Consider the following 13,242-nt stretch of genomic DNA (forward strand, 5'->3'; position numbering starts at 1 on the left):
CCTGGGCACCAGTGAAGAGTGACAAGGGACCTGCCAGAGACTCACCCATGCTCACGTTCCTGATCTCACTGCACTGATGGCAACAACTCCCTGAGCGCCAGCAACACACACAGTTCCTGGTTCTGCTCCACACCGCTGTCTACTCCCCCCTGTCTCCTTCACAGGCTCCTCTTCCTGTCTCCCCACCCCAGTCTCTGCCCTCTCCAGAGTGGCCACGTGTGCTCAAGGTAAAGATAGTGAACAGATGGCAGCGACACTCATGGGGAGCACAGGGAAAGGCAAAGTTGCCGAATCACTAAGTTGTATACCCGGAAGTAACATTAACAGCGTGTCAACTGCACTTAAATAAAAATTTTTAATAATTTTTTTAATGTTTATTAATTTTTGAGAGCGTATGTGAGCAGGGGAGAGGCAGTGAGAGGGACAGAGGATCCCAAGCAGAATCCTCGCTGACAGCAGAGAACCCAATGCAGGGCTCTAACTCACAAACTGAGATCATGACCTGAGCCGAAGTCAGACACTCAACTGAGTTGAGCCACCCAGGTGCCCCTTTAATAAATTTTTTTTTTTTAACGTTTATTTATTTTTGGGACAGAGAGACAGAGCATGAACGGGGGAGGGGCAGAGAGAGAGGGAGACACAGAGTCGGAAGCAGGCTCCAGGCTCTGAGCCGTCAGCCCAGAGCCCGACGCGGGGCTCGAACTCACAGACCGCGAGATCGTGACCCGAGCTGAAGTCGGACGCTCAACCGACTGAGCCACCCAGGCGCCCCAATAAATTTTTTAAAAAGGTATCAAATACCACCTCTGCTCGCCCTCCTCTATGTTTCTCCACCAGTGGCCTCATGTACCCCAATAACATTACCAAACACCACCTCTGCTCAGCCCCAAGTTTACATCCTCCACAGACACTGGACGTAGGCTTCCAAACCCAACCACAACCAGAAGTCAGGGAGGCACTGAACCCAGGCTTCTCCGGACCCTACCAAGCTCCCAACACCTTCACTACATCCCTCCCCAACCCCAACCACCATCATCCTGCTTCAGACCCTCCCCTAGCTCTCAGAGACCACAGCAAAAGCCCATCTGTTGCCCTCAAAGCCACTCTCAATATGCAGTCACTTCTAATGTAAATCTGGCCACTTAAAACACGTCAAAAGCTCCTGAAGCCCTGCTAGAAAAAGGCACTCCCTCTTTAGCCTCCCCCCACCTCACTCCTGCCTGCCCTACACCTTGTCCTGGCCCTTTGAGCTGCTTCCTCTGAATCTATCCTCCAGCTCCCCCTCCCTAGATTAGCATCTCCTTTCTTTAGATCTGTTTACCTGTCAGTTTGCCCCACTACCTTGTGAGCTTTTTGGGGGCATGGACATATCTTAGTTATCTTTGTAGCTACACATTCAGCATTGGGCTTGGTATCATTGAAAGAAATGCTATCCAGAAAAATCAGCCTGTACCTCCTAGTAAAGAAAGAGAAGAACCTGCATGTGATCATCCTGTATCAGGCATATTCCAAGACACACAGACATATAAAGAAATCTGACTATGAAGTAAGTAACAAATGAGATCCTGCCCTCTTTGTGGAGCGTCTGGGAGAACTAAGCCACAGGCCCACCCCTGGCGCTCAGCCCTGCCTCCTGATGTCCTGTCAGAGCAAGTCCTAATGGGGTGAGCCACGTTCCCCTTCCTGGTTAAGAGAGAAAACACTTACCATCATCACTGACGCAATCCTGCAACACAAGCGGGTGATGGCGTGGGAGCTTGCTTAAGGGCTGACGACGGCCCTTGGACTTCTTATTCTCCTCCAGGGAAAACATGTATTCATCGGCCACCTGGGCAAACCAGAAGAGGAAATCAAATTGGTCTTGCCTCCACTTTGGGTCATAGCATAAGTTAGTCTTACAATGAAAGCCAAGGGAAAAGACAGGCCTAGAGACATAAATATAAAACCAAACCCAGAAAACACCTGTCTTAGGAAAAGCCAAAATGACAATACCATCCAAACTAATTTAAACTAGGATTATGTAAAAATTTTAGGACAAAATTTGTGCCTAGTAAGCGTAGGTCCTGTTCTCAGAAGCAGCCTGAAACAAATGTACCAAAAATAAACACACTCTACAGGAGAGTCACGCCCCTCCCTTGAGCTCACTGTCATGAGATTATGTCTCTGAAAGCCCCAGAGAAACCAGGTGCCCCTCCTCTTGGACCAGAAGGCCAGCAGCACCTGTTACAAAGAGCCAGGCAGCCGGGCCATTGGACTTGAAAGCTAGAGGACATCCAAAGGGGTGAGGAACAGCTGACCCATTAAAGTAAAATAGGCCAGCTTCTCCTTATGTGCTGTCAGGCCCTCAGCTCTAACTGACACTATTCATTCTTGAGTTCGTTTCCTCAGCAGACAGGACAGAGTGCGCATCTAAAACCCTAACGTAGCTACAAAAGCAAAAGTTGACAAAATTAATGCTGTGTTTACATAATATCAGAGCAAATGCAATTAGGTTTAAGATGTACAAGACTGAATCAGTAATAATACCATGAGAGTTTCTTTCCAGTGTATTTAAAACTTGTCATACTCTCAGGTAAAGAATTTGACAAAGTACAACACACATTCATGATAACAACTCCCAAAACAGTAAGTTTATAGGGAACATACTTCAACATAATAAAGGCCATACGTGAAAAACCCACAGCAAACATCATACTCAATGGAGAAAAACTGAGAGCCTTTCCCCTAAGATCAGGAACAAGATAAGGATGTCCACTTTCACTTCATTCAACACAGAACTGGAACTCCTAGTCACAGCACTCAGACAAGAAAAAGGAATACAAGGCATCCATATCAGTAAGGAAGAAGTTAAACTCTTACTATTTTCAGATGACATGACACTCTATATAGAAAACCCAAAAGACTCCATCAAAAAACTGCTAGAACCAATAAACGAATTCAGTAAGGTCACAGATACATCAATCTATAGAAATCTGTTGCATTTCTATACACCAATAATGAAGCAATAGAAAGAGAAAATAAGAAAACAATCCCATTTACAACTGCACCAAAAATAGTAAGATACGTAGGAATAAACCTAACCAAGGAGGTGAAAAACTGTACTCTGGAAACTAGAAAATAGTGATGAAAGAAACTGAAGACATTCCAATGATTAAAGAAAGGAAGACATTCCAATGCTCATGAACTGGAAGAACAATTATTAAAATGTCTACACTATCCAAAGCAATCTACACATTTAATGCAATTCCTATCAAAATACCAACAGCATATTTCATAGAACTAGAAAAACCCTAAAATTCGTATGAACCCACAAAAAAACCTCGAATAGGCAAAGCAATATTGGAAAAGAAAAGCAGGGGACGCCTGGGTGGCTCAGTGGGTTAAGTCATGATCTTTGCTTAGGTCATGATCTCACGGTTGGTGAGTTTGAGCTCCGCATCAGGCTCTCTGTCAGGGAGGAGCAAACTTCAGATCCTATCTCCCTCTCTCTCTCTCTCTCTCTGCCCCGCCCTTGAGCACACGCTCAAGCTCAAGAGCACATGCTCTCTCAAAAATAAACATTAAAAAAAAAAAAAAAAAGCAGGGATGCCTGGGTGGTTCAGTTGGTTGAGCTTCCAGCTCTTGGTTTTGGCTCAGGTCATGATCTCAGTTTGGGGAATCAAGCCTTGTGTTGGGCTCTGCATGCTCACGTGCTCTCTCACTCACAATGAATAAACATTAAAAAAAAAGAAACCTGAAGGCATCACAATTCTAGATTTCAAGTTACATTACCAAGCCACAGTAATCAAAACAGTATGGTAATAGCACAAAAATAGACACAGATCAATGGAATGGAAAATCCAGAAATAAAACCACAACTGTATAGTCCATTAATCTTCAACAAAGCAGGAAAGAATATCCAATGGGAGAAAGATGATCTCTTCAACAAATGGTGTTGGGAAAACTGGACAGCAACATGTAGAAGAATAAAACTGGACCACCTTCTTATACCATACACAAAAGCAAACTTAAGGTGGACTAAAAATCTAAATGTGAGACCTAAAACCATAAAAATCCCACAAAGTAGCACAGAGAGTAATTTCTCTGACATTGGTTATAGCAACTTTTTCCTAGATAGGTCTCCTGAGGCAAGGGGAACAAAAGCAAAAGTAAATTTGGGGACTACATCAAAATAAAAGGCTTCTGCACAGGAAAGGAAAAAAAAATCAACAAAACTAAAAGGCAATCTATGGAATGGGGGAAAATATCAGCAAATGACATAGCTGATAAAGGGTTAGTATCCAAAATATATAAAGAACTTCTACAAGTCAACACCCAAAAACCAAATAATTCAATTAAAAAGGGGCAAGGGTGCCAAGGTGGCTCAGTCAGTTGAATGTCCCCAACTCTTGATTCTGGCTCAAGTCATGATTCTAGGATCGTGGGATTGAGCCCCACACGGGGCTCCATGCTGAGCGTGAAACCTGCTTGAGATTCTCTCCCTCTGTCCCTCTTCCCAACTTGCACACACATGCTCTAAAATAAAAAAAAAATAAGGGGTGCCTGGGTGGCTCAGTCAAATGTCTGACGCACCTGTCAGAATGGCTAAAATCAACAACACAAGAAACAAGAGATGTTGGCAAGGATACGGAGAAAAAGGAGCCCTACTGCACTGTTGGTGGGAATGCAAACTAGTGCAGCCACTCTGGAAAACAGTATATATGTTCCTCAAAAAAATAAAACATATAATTACCCTACAATCCAGTAATCACATTACTAGGTATTTACCCAAAAAATATAAAATACTAATGCAAAGGGATACATGCACCCCCTGTTTTATAACCAATAAGCATTATTTATAACCAAATTATGGAAGCAGTCCAAGTGTCCATTTACTGATGAATGTATAAAGAAGAAGTGGTATATATACACAACTATTATTCAGCTATTAAAAAGAATGAAATATTGGGGCGCCTAGGTGGCTCAGTCGGTTAAGCGGCCGACTTCAGCTCAGGTCACGATCTCACGTTCCGTGAGTTCGAGCCCCGCGTCGGGCTCTGGACTGATGGCTCAGAGCCTCGATCCTGCTTCCGGTTCTGTGTCTCCCTCTCTCTCTGACCCTCCCCTGTTCATGCTCTGTCTCTCTCTGTCTCAAAATAAATAAATGTTAAAAAAAAAAAAAAAAAAATGTTAAAAAAAAAAAAAAGAAGAAGTGGTATATATACACAACTATTATTCAGCTATTAAAAAGAATGAAATATTGGGGCACGTAGGTGGCTCAGTCAATTAAGTGTCTGACTCTTGGTTTTGTCCCAGGTCATCATCTCGCAGCTTCATGGGTTTGAGCCCCGCATCAGGCACCGCACTGACAGCGCGGAACCTGCTTGGGTTTCTCTCTCTCCCTCTCTCTGTCGCTCCCCCACTCGCAGTCTCTCAAAATAAATAAACCTTAAAAAAAAAAAAAAAAGAATCAAATCTGACCATTTGCAACAACATGGATGCAGCTAAAGAATATAATGCTACGTGACATAAATCAGTAAGAGAAAAACAAACACCATACGATTTCACTCCTGTGTGGAATTTAAGAAACAAAACAAACAAGCAAAGGGAAATAAACGAGAGTGATTAAAATAAAAACTTAAAAAACTTGGTCATCCTGCCTTTAGGAGACACGGAGTTAGCAAAACCCATTAAGCAAGGAATTGAGGCCTGGAAAAGGGCTACTTTGCAACTGTGACAAAAACCAATTCATTAGGAGCACTAGGAAGAAGTGGTGGCAGGGCAGGGCCACTTCAGAAAAGTCACACTGGGCCCACAGGCTCCATGTGCAATCACAGAACCCATAGCTGAATGTCAAGAAAAACCAAATTCTGAGCAGGCTGTATCCAGGAAGAACAGAGCCTGCCCTTCCAAACGTGAATTCAAACAAGTTTGTCCACTGGCCCATTCATTCAATAAATATTTACTGAGGGGCACGTGGGGGGCTCAGTCAAAGCACAGACTTCGGCTCAGGTCATGATCTGGCAGTTCGGGAGTTCGAGCCCTGCGTTCTGTACTGACAGCTCAGAGCCTGAAGCCTGCTTCAAATTCTGTTTCCCTCTCTCTGCCCCTCCCCCATTTGCACTCTGTCTCTCTCTCAAAGGTAAATGAAACATTGAAAAATATTTTAATAAAAACATGAAATGAAAAAAAATAAAATAAACTTCCATCATCTTATTTCCGTACCCTAACAATCTTCTTGCATTCCCCCCTTTGAAGACCTGCTAGATAACAGGCCTAAATCTGGGATATGGTAGTGGCGGGGACCAGGAAGTAAGAAAAGGACAAAATAAAGGAACAGAAATGATGGGATTTCCAGCCCGGATCGCCAAGGTGAGAGAGACTCAACAGGACTCACATGGATGAAGAGGCAGTAGTAACAAGCCAAGTTAAACAGGCTGTGCACAGTACACTGCCCCATTTCTATAGAAATACCCAGGGGCTAAGAAGAAATTGAACCTGAGGGTTCAGAAAATAAGTCTGAGCATGGGGCACCTGGGTGACTCAGTCAGTTAAGCATCCAACTATTGATTTCAGCTCAGGTCATGATCTCAGGGATCCTCGAGCCTGGAGACAGGCTCTGCACTGATAGCGTGGAGCCTGCCTGGGATTCTCTCTCTCCCGGATCTCTACCCCCCCCCCCCAACTCACGTGTTTGCAGGCTCTCTCTCTCAAACGTTAAAAAAAAAAAAAATCAAGTTTGAGCAAGAGCTGTAGATTTGGGGATCCTCAGCATCAGGTTCAGAATTGCAATCATGGGAGTGGATGACATTACCAGTGGAAGATAAACTGAATGGAGACTAAGCCCTTCCAGGATAGGAGACAAGAGAAAAAAGGGAGATTCAGGCGCAGAGTAGGAGGAAAGCAGAAAGCAAGGAGGGGAGGGTTTCACGGAGGGGAAAGAGGCAGTGCCAAAGGGTACATAAGAGCTGAGCAGGAAATGGCCAAGGGACCCAGCAACTGGGAGGTCTCAGGACTTTCAGAGAAAGCTCCAGCAGGCAGACAGTAAGGAACTAAGGAATGAATGCATCAGAGACTCTTCTTGAGAAGATTAAGGGAAGAAATGAGATCACAGCCTGAAAAGGGAATTTCCTATAATTGTATTTCAGGAAAGAGACTGAATATGGTTTTATAGGCAGAGAGGGAAGAAATGTGTGGAAGAAGAGATATGAAGATATGTGGTAGAATAAGGAAGGTGTGCAATTCTAACCCTTGTGAATGTTATGTTAATATGACAAGACTATTAAGGATGCTAATCAGATAAACTTAAAATACCAAGATTATCCTAGATTATCTGGGCAGGTAATCAATGTAATCAAACAGTGCTTAATGAGAGGTGTGCCTGAGTGGCTTAGTTAAGCATCCAACTCTTGATCTCAGCTCAGGTCTTGATTTTAGGGTTGTGAGTTCAAGTCCCACAACTGGGCTCTGCGTTGGGTATGAAACCTACTTAATTTTTTTTAATGTTTACTTATTTTTGAGACAGAGAGAGACAGAGCATGAACGGGGGAGGGTCAGAGAGAGAGAGACACCGAATCTGAAACAGGCTCCAGGCTCTGAGCTGTCAGCACACAGCCCGGCACGGGGCTCGAACTCACGGACCGCGAGATCATGACCTGAGCCGAAGTCGGCCGCTCAACCGACTGAGCCACCCAGGCACCCCTGAAACCTACTTAAAAATGGTAACAAAGAGGGAAGCAGAACACTCAGTGTGTCCAAGTGATGTGATGTGAGCGAGACTTGGCCCTATCTGGCTGCTTTTGAAAATGGAAGAAAAAGGCCAAGTAATGTGGGCAGTCTGAAGAAGCTAGGCAGGGCAAGGAGTCTCAGTCTGGAGCCTCCAAGAAGGTACACAGTCCTGCTGACACCTTGACTTCAGCGTAGTGAGGCCCATGTCAGACTTCTGAACTAAAGAACCGGAAGATAATAAACTTATGGTCTAAGACTCCTAGTTCATGGGAACTTGTTTAAGCAGCAATAGGACACGAATATGGGGTAGGAGACAGAGACAAATCAATTTATAGGTCCAAGTACTGTAGGAAATAGAGGGATCAAGACAAAGAACACCAGAATGCAGCTCTGGGAAAGGAAGACACCTGTTTATTCTGAGTGCTTCCTACAAGACCAGCATAGGTACCCAGCAGACTGGGTTCGGTGCTGTGGCAATGCAGACACAGGTGACACAGGATCCCTAGCCTCAAGGAGCTCATGGCCTAGCCAGAGGGGGACTTGGTGTGCGAGTCTCAAGTCTCTGCCCTTTCCACTACCATCATGTTGCCTCTGACCAAATTAGTCAGGTCTATCAAATAGTAAAATATCTTTCCACGTTTTCTCATCTTCTGGACAAAGCACTCCTCCTGCTACATGGTGCCCACAGCCTTGCTCACAGCGCTGCCTTTTCCTTTTCCTGAGATGTGCTCCGACTTCTAAATCCCTTCAGTGTGTAACAAGAGCTGGGTCCAAACCTCAGTTTATCAACTAGCTGTGTGAGCCCAGGCAAGGAGCAATCCACTACCAGTGTGGGAGTAGTGAACACTGCCCCACCAAGGATCTTGTGTGAGGATGGAGTGGACATCAGGTAGAGTCTCCCAGGGCCCTGCCTGCAGGAGAGCCACATCTCAGGTTCCTGAGTTCTATGTTCCCTCGTCTAACATCAGGTACCCAGGTCAAGGTCAATGTTCTTGATGGGGTTTCTTCTGTACAGAGAAGAACTGTGCCCTCCTGGTTTTGGGAACTCACTTTTCCAAAGCAGCTTAAACAAGAACTTTTACAGCAGACATCACTGTAGCTCTGTCTGCAGTTAAATGAAAATTCTGAAGCTTTGATGCTTCAGCAGTCAGTCGATCTGGCTGCTTTTACCAAGGCCCTCGACACAGAGCGTCACATAAACTGAACAGCAAGAGGCCTGAATTACACTGCAGGGGATGCTCAAAGTAGGGGTAGGAGGGACACAAGGGTGCTCTTCAAAACCCAGCTGTTTCCAAATATAGATACAATGCCATTAGACCTCTCCAGGGATAGACAAAGTGGTTCAGCTTCTGCCCCAAGCCTTGACTGTCAGTCCCCCATTCCACCCAATCAATCCATCCTGAGGTCAGCCTCCTACTACAACTAACTTCCCTGCATTCCTTCCACATTTACAGAAGGCTCACGGCCCAAGCCCCAGGACCATGCTGGGGCCACAAGAAGCAAGGCGAATGGGACACAGGGCATGGCTCCTAGTTTACCTTCTGCAGCCTATGACAACTGTGCTGAGACCAAGATGGACGGTTGTTAAAAAGAAGCCAAGTGCTGCAGGTGTTCAAAGGAGGAAGGAAAGTAGACGGGAGCGATGAAAGGTTTCTGGGAGCAGTGACTTGAAAAGAGCCGGGTTCCAATGAGCAGAGAACTGTTCCGGGAGACCTATGCCGAGGACTCCCTGACTCCTCCCACCTCAACATAATCTGTAGCCTGCCGACGGCCGTACACTAAATGAAAATGTATAGAAGGCCACTGAACTAGACGCTAAACAATGGTTAAAATGACAGATTTTAGGTCATGTGTATTTTACATATATTAAAAACAGATCAACCCAAACTTTTAAAACTAAATATAATAAAATGAAAGGAGTTAATTACAAGTTAAAAAGAAAAAAAAATCAACCCACCTTACAGCCCTCCCCTCCTGTGTCCACGTATGCTGGAGCCCCACGCCCTCCCCTCCTGCTCAGACTTCAGGATCCAGTCCCCACACCTCACCCTCATGAACTCCAACAACACAGCCACACTTGGCCAATGCTCCCAAGTCTTCTTCAGTCCTTCTCCTCCCCCGGGCCTGGATACATGGCCTTCTCCTAGTCCCCCAAAACGTCAGGCTATTCTTCTTCCCCGGCCTCTACCTCCACCCTAACTATGAAAAGTGTTCCTCCTGCTCCACAGGTGAGCTCTTCCATGCCCCCCGATACCCTGCTGGAGACTGCCTCCCACAGACCCCTCCTGAGCTTTATGTCTGTGCTCACATATCTCCGTCACCCACCCCACACGCCGGTCACACTCAGCATGGCCCAAAACTGAACTCACCTCCAGAGCCACGCTCAAATACCCCTTGGCTTCTCCACTGATGCACCCCTATCCATTCGGTAACTCATGCCAGAACCCCGAGTCAACCCCCGCCCACCTCCTTACCCACCCCACAGCCAGCCCCCTAGTCCTGTGCTCCTGCCCTCACAGTGGCCCTCAGGTCCACTTCCTGCTCTCCTTCCCTGTCACCACTAGACAGTCCAGGTCCGCTCCACCTCTCTTTCAGACTAAAGGAACAGGTTCCAAATTGATTTCCCTATTGCAAATCTTTCGCTCCTCCCGAAATAGAAATATTTGATTATACACGGCAGTCATAAAAAATATTCCAGTAATTCATATATGTAAGAAGTGAAAATCATCCATAATACCACCTTCAGGAGAACCTCTGCTGTTTCTAATTTTGCCCACTTCCTCTCCCCACCCCAAAACCTTTATACTGTTTTCAAAGCAATCTTCTAAAACATCAGTGTAGAGCTTAAAAAACCCTTTGCCAGACAACTTGAAGAATAACTGACATGGTTTCTTGAGTAAGTCAGGGAGTGGAGGGAGCACTGCCTTAGAAGATGGGATTTAAGAGACATAATAAACACAAGGTGTGAGGGGCGCCTGGGTGGCGCAGTCGGTTAAGCGTCCGACTTCAGCCAGGTCACGATCTCGCGGTCTGTGAGTTCGAGCCCCGCGTCAGGCTCTGGGCTGATGGCTCGGAGCCTGGAGCCTGTTTCCGATTCTGTGTCTCCCTCTCTCTCTGCCCCTCCCCTGTTCATGCTCTGTCTCTCTCTGTCCCAAAAATAAATAAAAAATGTTGAAAAAAAAAAAAAATTAAAAAATAAAAAAATAAATAAACACAAGGTGTGAGACTAGACTAAACCCTGATTCAAACAAACCTACTATAAAATCACTTTAGACAACTGGGGAAGGCTGATTTTGGACTGGGTATTAGATGCTGCTAAGTTTTCTGATTTTGCTATGCACAATAATGACACAGTGATCACAGAAATACCCGTTTTTGGAGGGAACACCAAGTGGGGAAGAAACAACACCTGTGACTTAACACACTTCAAATGACAAAAGGACAGATGAGGCAAATGTGGCAAAGCACTGACAACCATCGGGTCTAGGTCAGGAGCACCTGCGGGTTTATTTATCCATATGCATCTTTGTACATTTAAAAATTCATTCTGAGGGCACCTGGGTGGCTCAGTCGGTTAAGTGTCTGGCTCTTGACTTCAGCTCAGGTCATGGTCTCACAGTTCATGGGTTCGAGCCCCACGTCGGGCTCTGCACTGACTCTCTCTCTCTGCCCCTCCCCCACTCGAGTGCTATGTCTCTCAAAATAAACTTCAAAAACCACATAGTGGTGAACTTTCCAAAGTCAAACTGCTTCGTGGAACATAGGCAAGACTACTACGACCTGGCTCCTGACACCCTCCAGCAACATCTCCCAAGTTCCTCTCAGAACCTGAGACCAAGTGCAGTCCCCCAAATGCTCTGACTCTGGACGAGCTACCATCACCACTCGGAACACACTCTTCTCCCAGATTCCCTTCCCAACTTCACTCCAGCCACCAGGCGTACTCCTGCAAACCTTCGGCCTAGCTACAATGCCTGCTTCACTGCAGTCTCGCCAAACGCATCACCCCAACCCCAGGCTGAGCTGCTAACTCCTCCACCTGGACTACAAGATTTATCCCTAAGGAACACCCTTATTTGCTCGCACCTAGACTATGAGCTCTTTGAGGGCAGAGTCCAAGCCCAGAGTAGGCACACCTAAGTGATGACGGAGTAAAGCAAAGGGGCAGAGCAGCCAAGGTATCTTCAGAGAATCTGAAGTAGTTCCAAGATGGCAGCACATCAAGGAGGGGGCGGACAGAGGGTTGGGTGGGGATGGAGCGGAGAAGGGCATTACCACCAGACTACAGCTGAGAAGGCCATACAGAAGTAAACAGGAGCCAGGAAGGCACTCAATGATTTTTGAGCAGAAATAAGAAGCATGTCAAAGAGGAGCCTCCTTCTCCCTAGCATATTTCCATGTGGAGTGCTTCCTGGCTTTTCTCCCCAACACTTGGATGGTAATGAGCTACACTTGGCTGGAATCTGCCTTTTGCAGAGTGAGTGCGCTGGGGTCTGTGTCCACAACACATGAAAGGCAGGTGGGAAATGTTCAGCCACTAGGAGAGGCCTGCGTCCTCCAGGACTACCTGTGACCAGGTAGGTAACCTGTGTCACTGAGGGTAAATGAGCAGCAAAGCCATTTGGCCATAGGTTTAAAGCCACTCTCTTCAATCATTTTTACTGGCAATGAAGTGACGTTCTGCGCTCCATATGCCTGACACCTGTATGATGCATTCCTTAACTAGTTCCTAATTTGGGAAGGAAAAAGTGGGTTACATATACACACACACACACACACACACACACCCTTGACCCTTGACTCTGATAAGATTAACTGAGCAGTAACAGAGTCTGAACGGCGTATGAAGTATCTTGCGTGTAGTAACTCCTTGCTACTGTCAGCTGTTTTTGTGGTTGTGAGTGCAATAGCAGGCAAGAATGTCAGGAGGATGCTGCAAGAGGACAGCGTGACCTGTAGTGTGACAGCAGGATGAAGGAGGACAGGGGAGCTTTGTGAAGAAGAATGGCTCAGATGTGGCAACGGGGACTGTGAGGGATTCTGGTGTCCAAGCTGGAAAGCCGCCTCTTGTGGAAGCTGCCACAGGAGAGCAGACAACAGCTACTGGAAGCAGTGAGAAGGAGACGTGATCCTCAGCTTATCTGCCTGCCTGCTCCCACCCAGATGGAGGGAGGGACACGCACAGGGGAAAGGAGAGCTACAGAAACTGAGCCCTGATATCGAGGGAAGGCAGAAAGGAAAGTTATGCGGGTATTCAAGACAAGGGACAAACCAACCACAAAAAGGGACTCCTGGGAAAACTAGAAGGACTGTAATATGTACTCAGGGTCAGCACTTCAGCCAAGAGAAGAGAAAGCCAATACGCCAAACGTGAACATTCAGAGACAATGAGTATATGTAAACAATTGGTGATGGTTATTCTATCTGTATACTTTTAAAATGTTTCATAATACAGGTGCCTGGGTGGCTCAGTCAGTTAAGCAGCCGACTTCAGCTCAGGTCATGATCTTGCTGGCTGTGAGTTCGAGCCCCGTG

At 46.0% G+C, this 13,242-nt stretch overlaps 1 protein-coding gene across 3 annotated transcripts in view; it reads right to left on the bottom strand.

The window, feature by feature from the left end:
- Positions 1 to 13,242, bottom strand: part of KDM4A (lysine demethylase 4A) — a 46,326-nt gene that overhangs the window by 16,114 nt on the left and 16,970 nt on the right. For all 3 annotated transcript variants that reach the window (XM_058717716.1, XM_058717715.1, XM_058717717.1), the window contains exon 12: positions 1,708 to 1,828. In XM_058717716.1, coding sequence (XP_058573699.1) covers positions 1,708 to 1,828 — 121 coding nt within the window. The remainder of the gene's footprint in view (positions 1 to 1,707; positions 1,829 to 13,242) is intronic.

The sequence above is a fragment of the Neofelis nebulosa genome, chromosome 2 (genome assembly GCF_028018385.1).
Source record: "Neofelis nebulosa isolate mNeoNeb1 chromosome 2, mNeoNeb1.pri, whole genome shotgun sequence".
In the NCBI taxonomy this organism is placed as follows: Eukaryota; Metazoa; Chordata; class Mammalia; order Carnivora; family Felidae; genus Neofelis; species Neofelis nebulosa.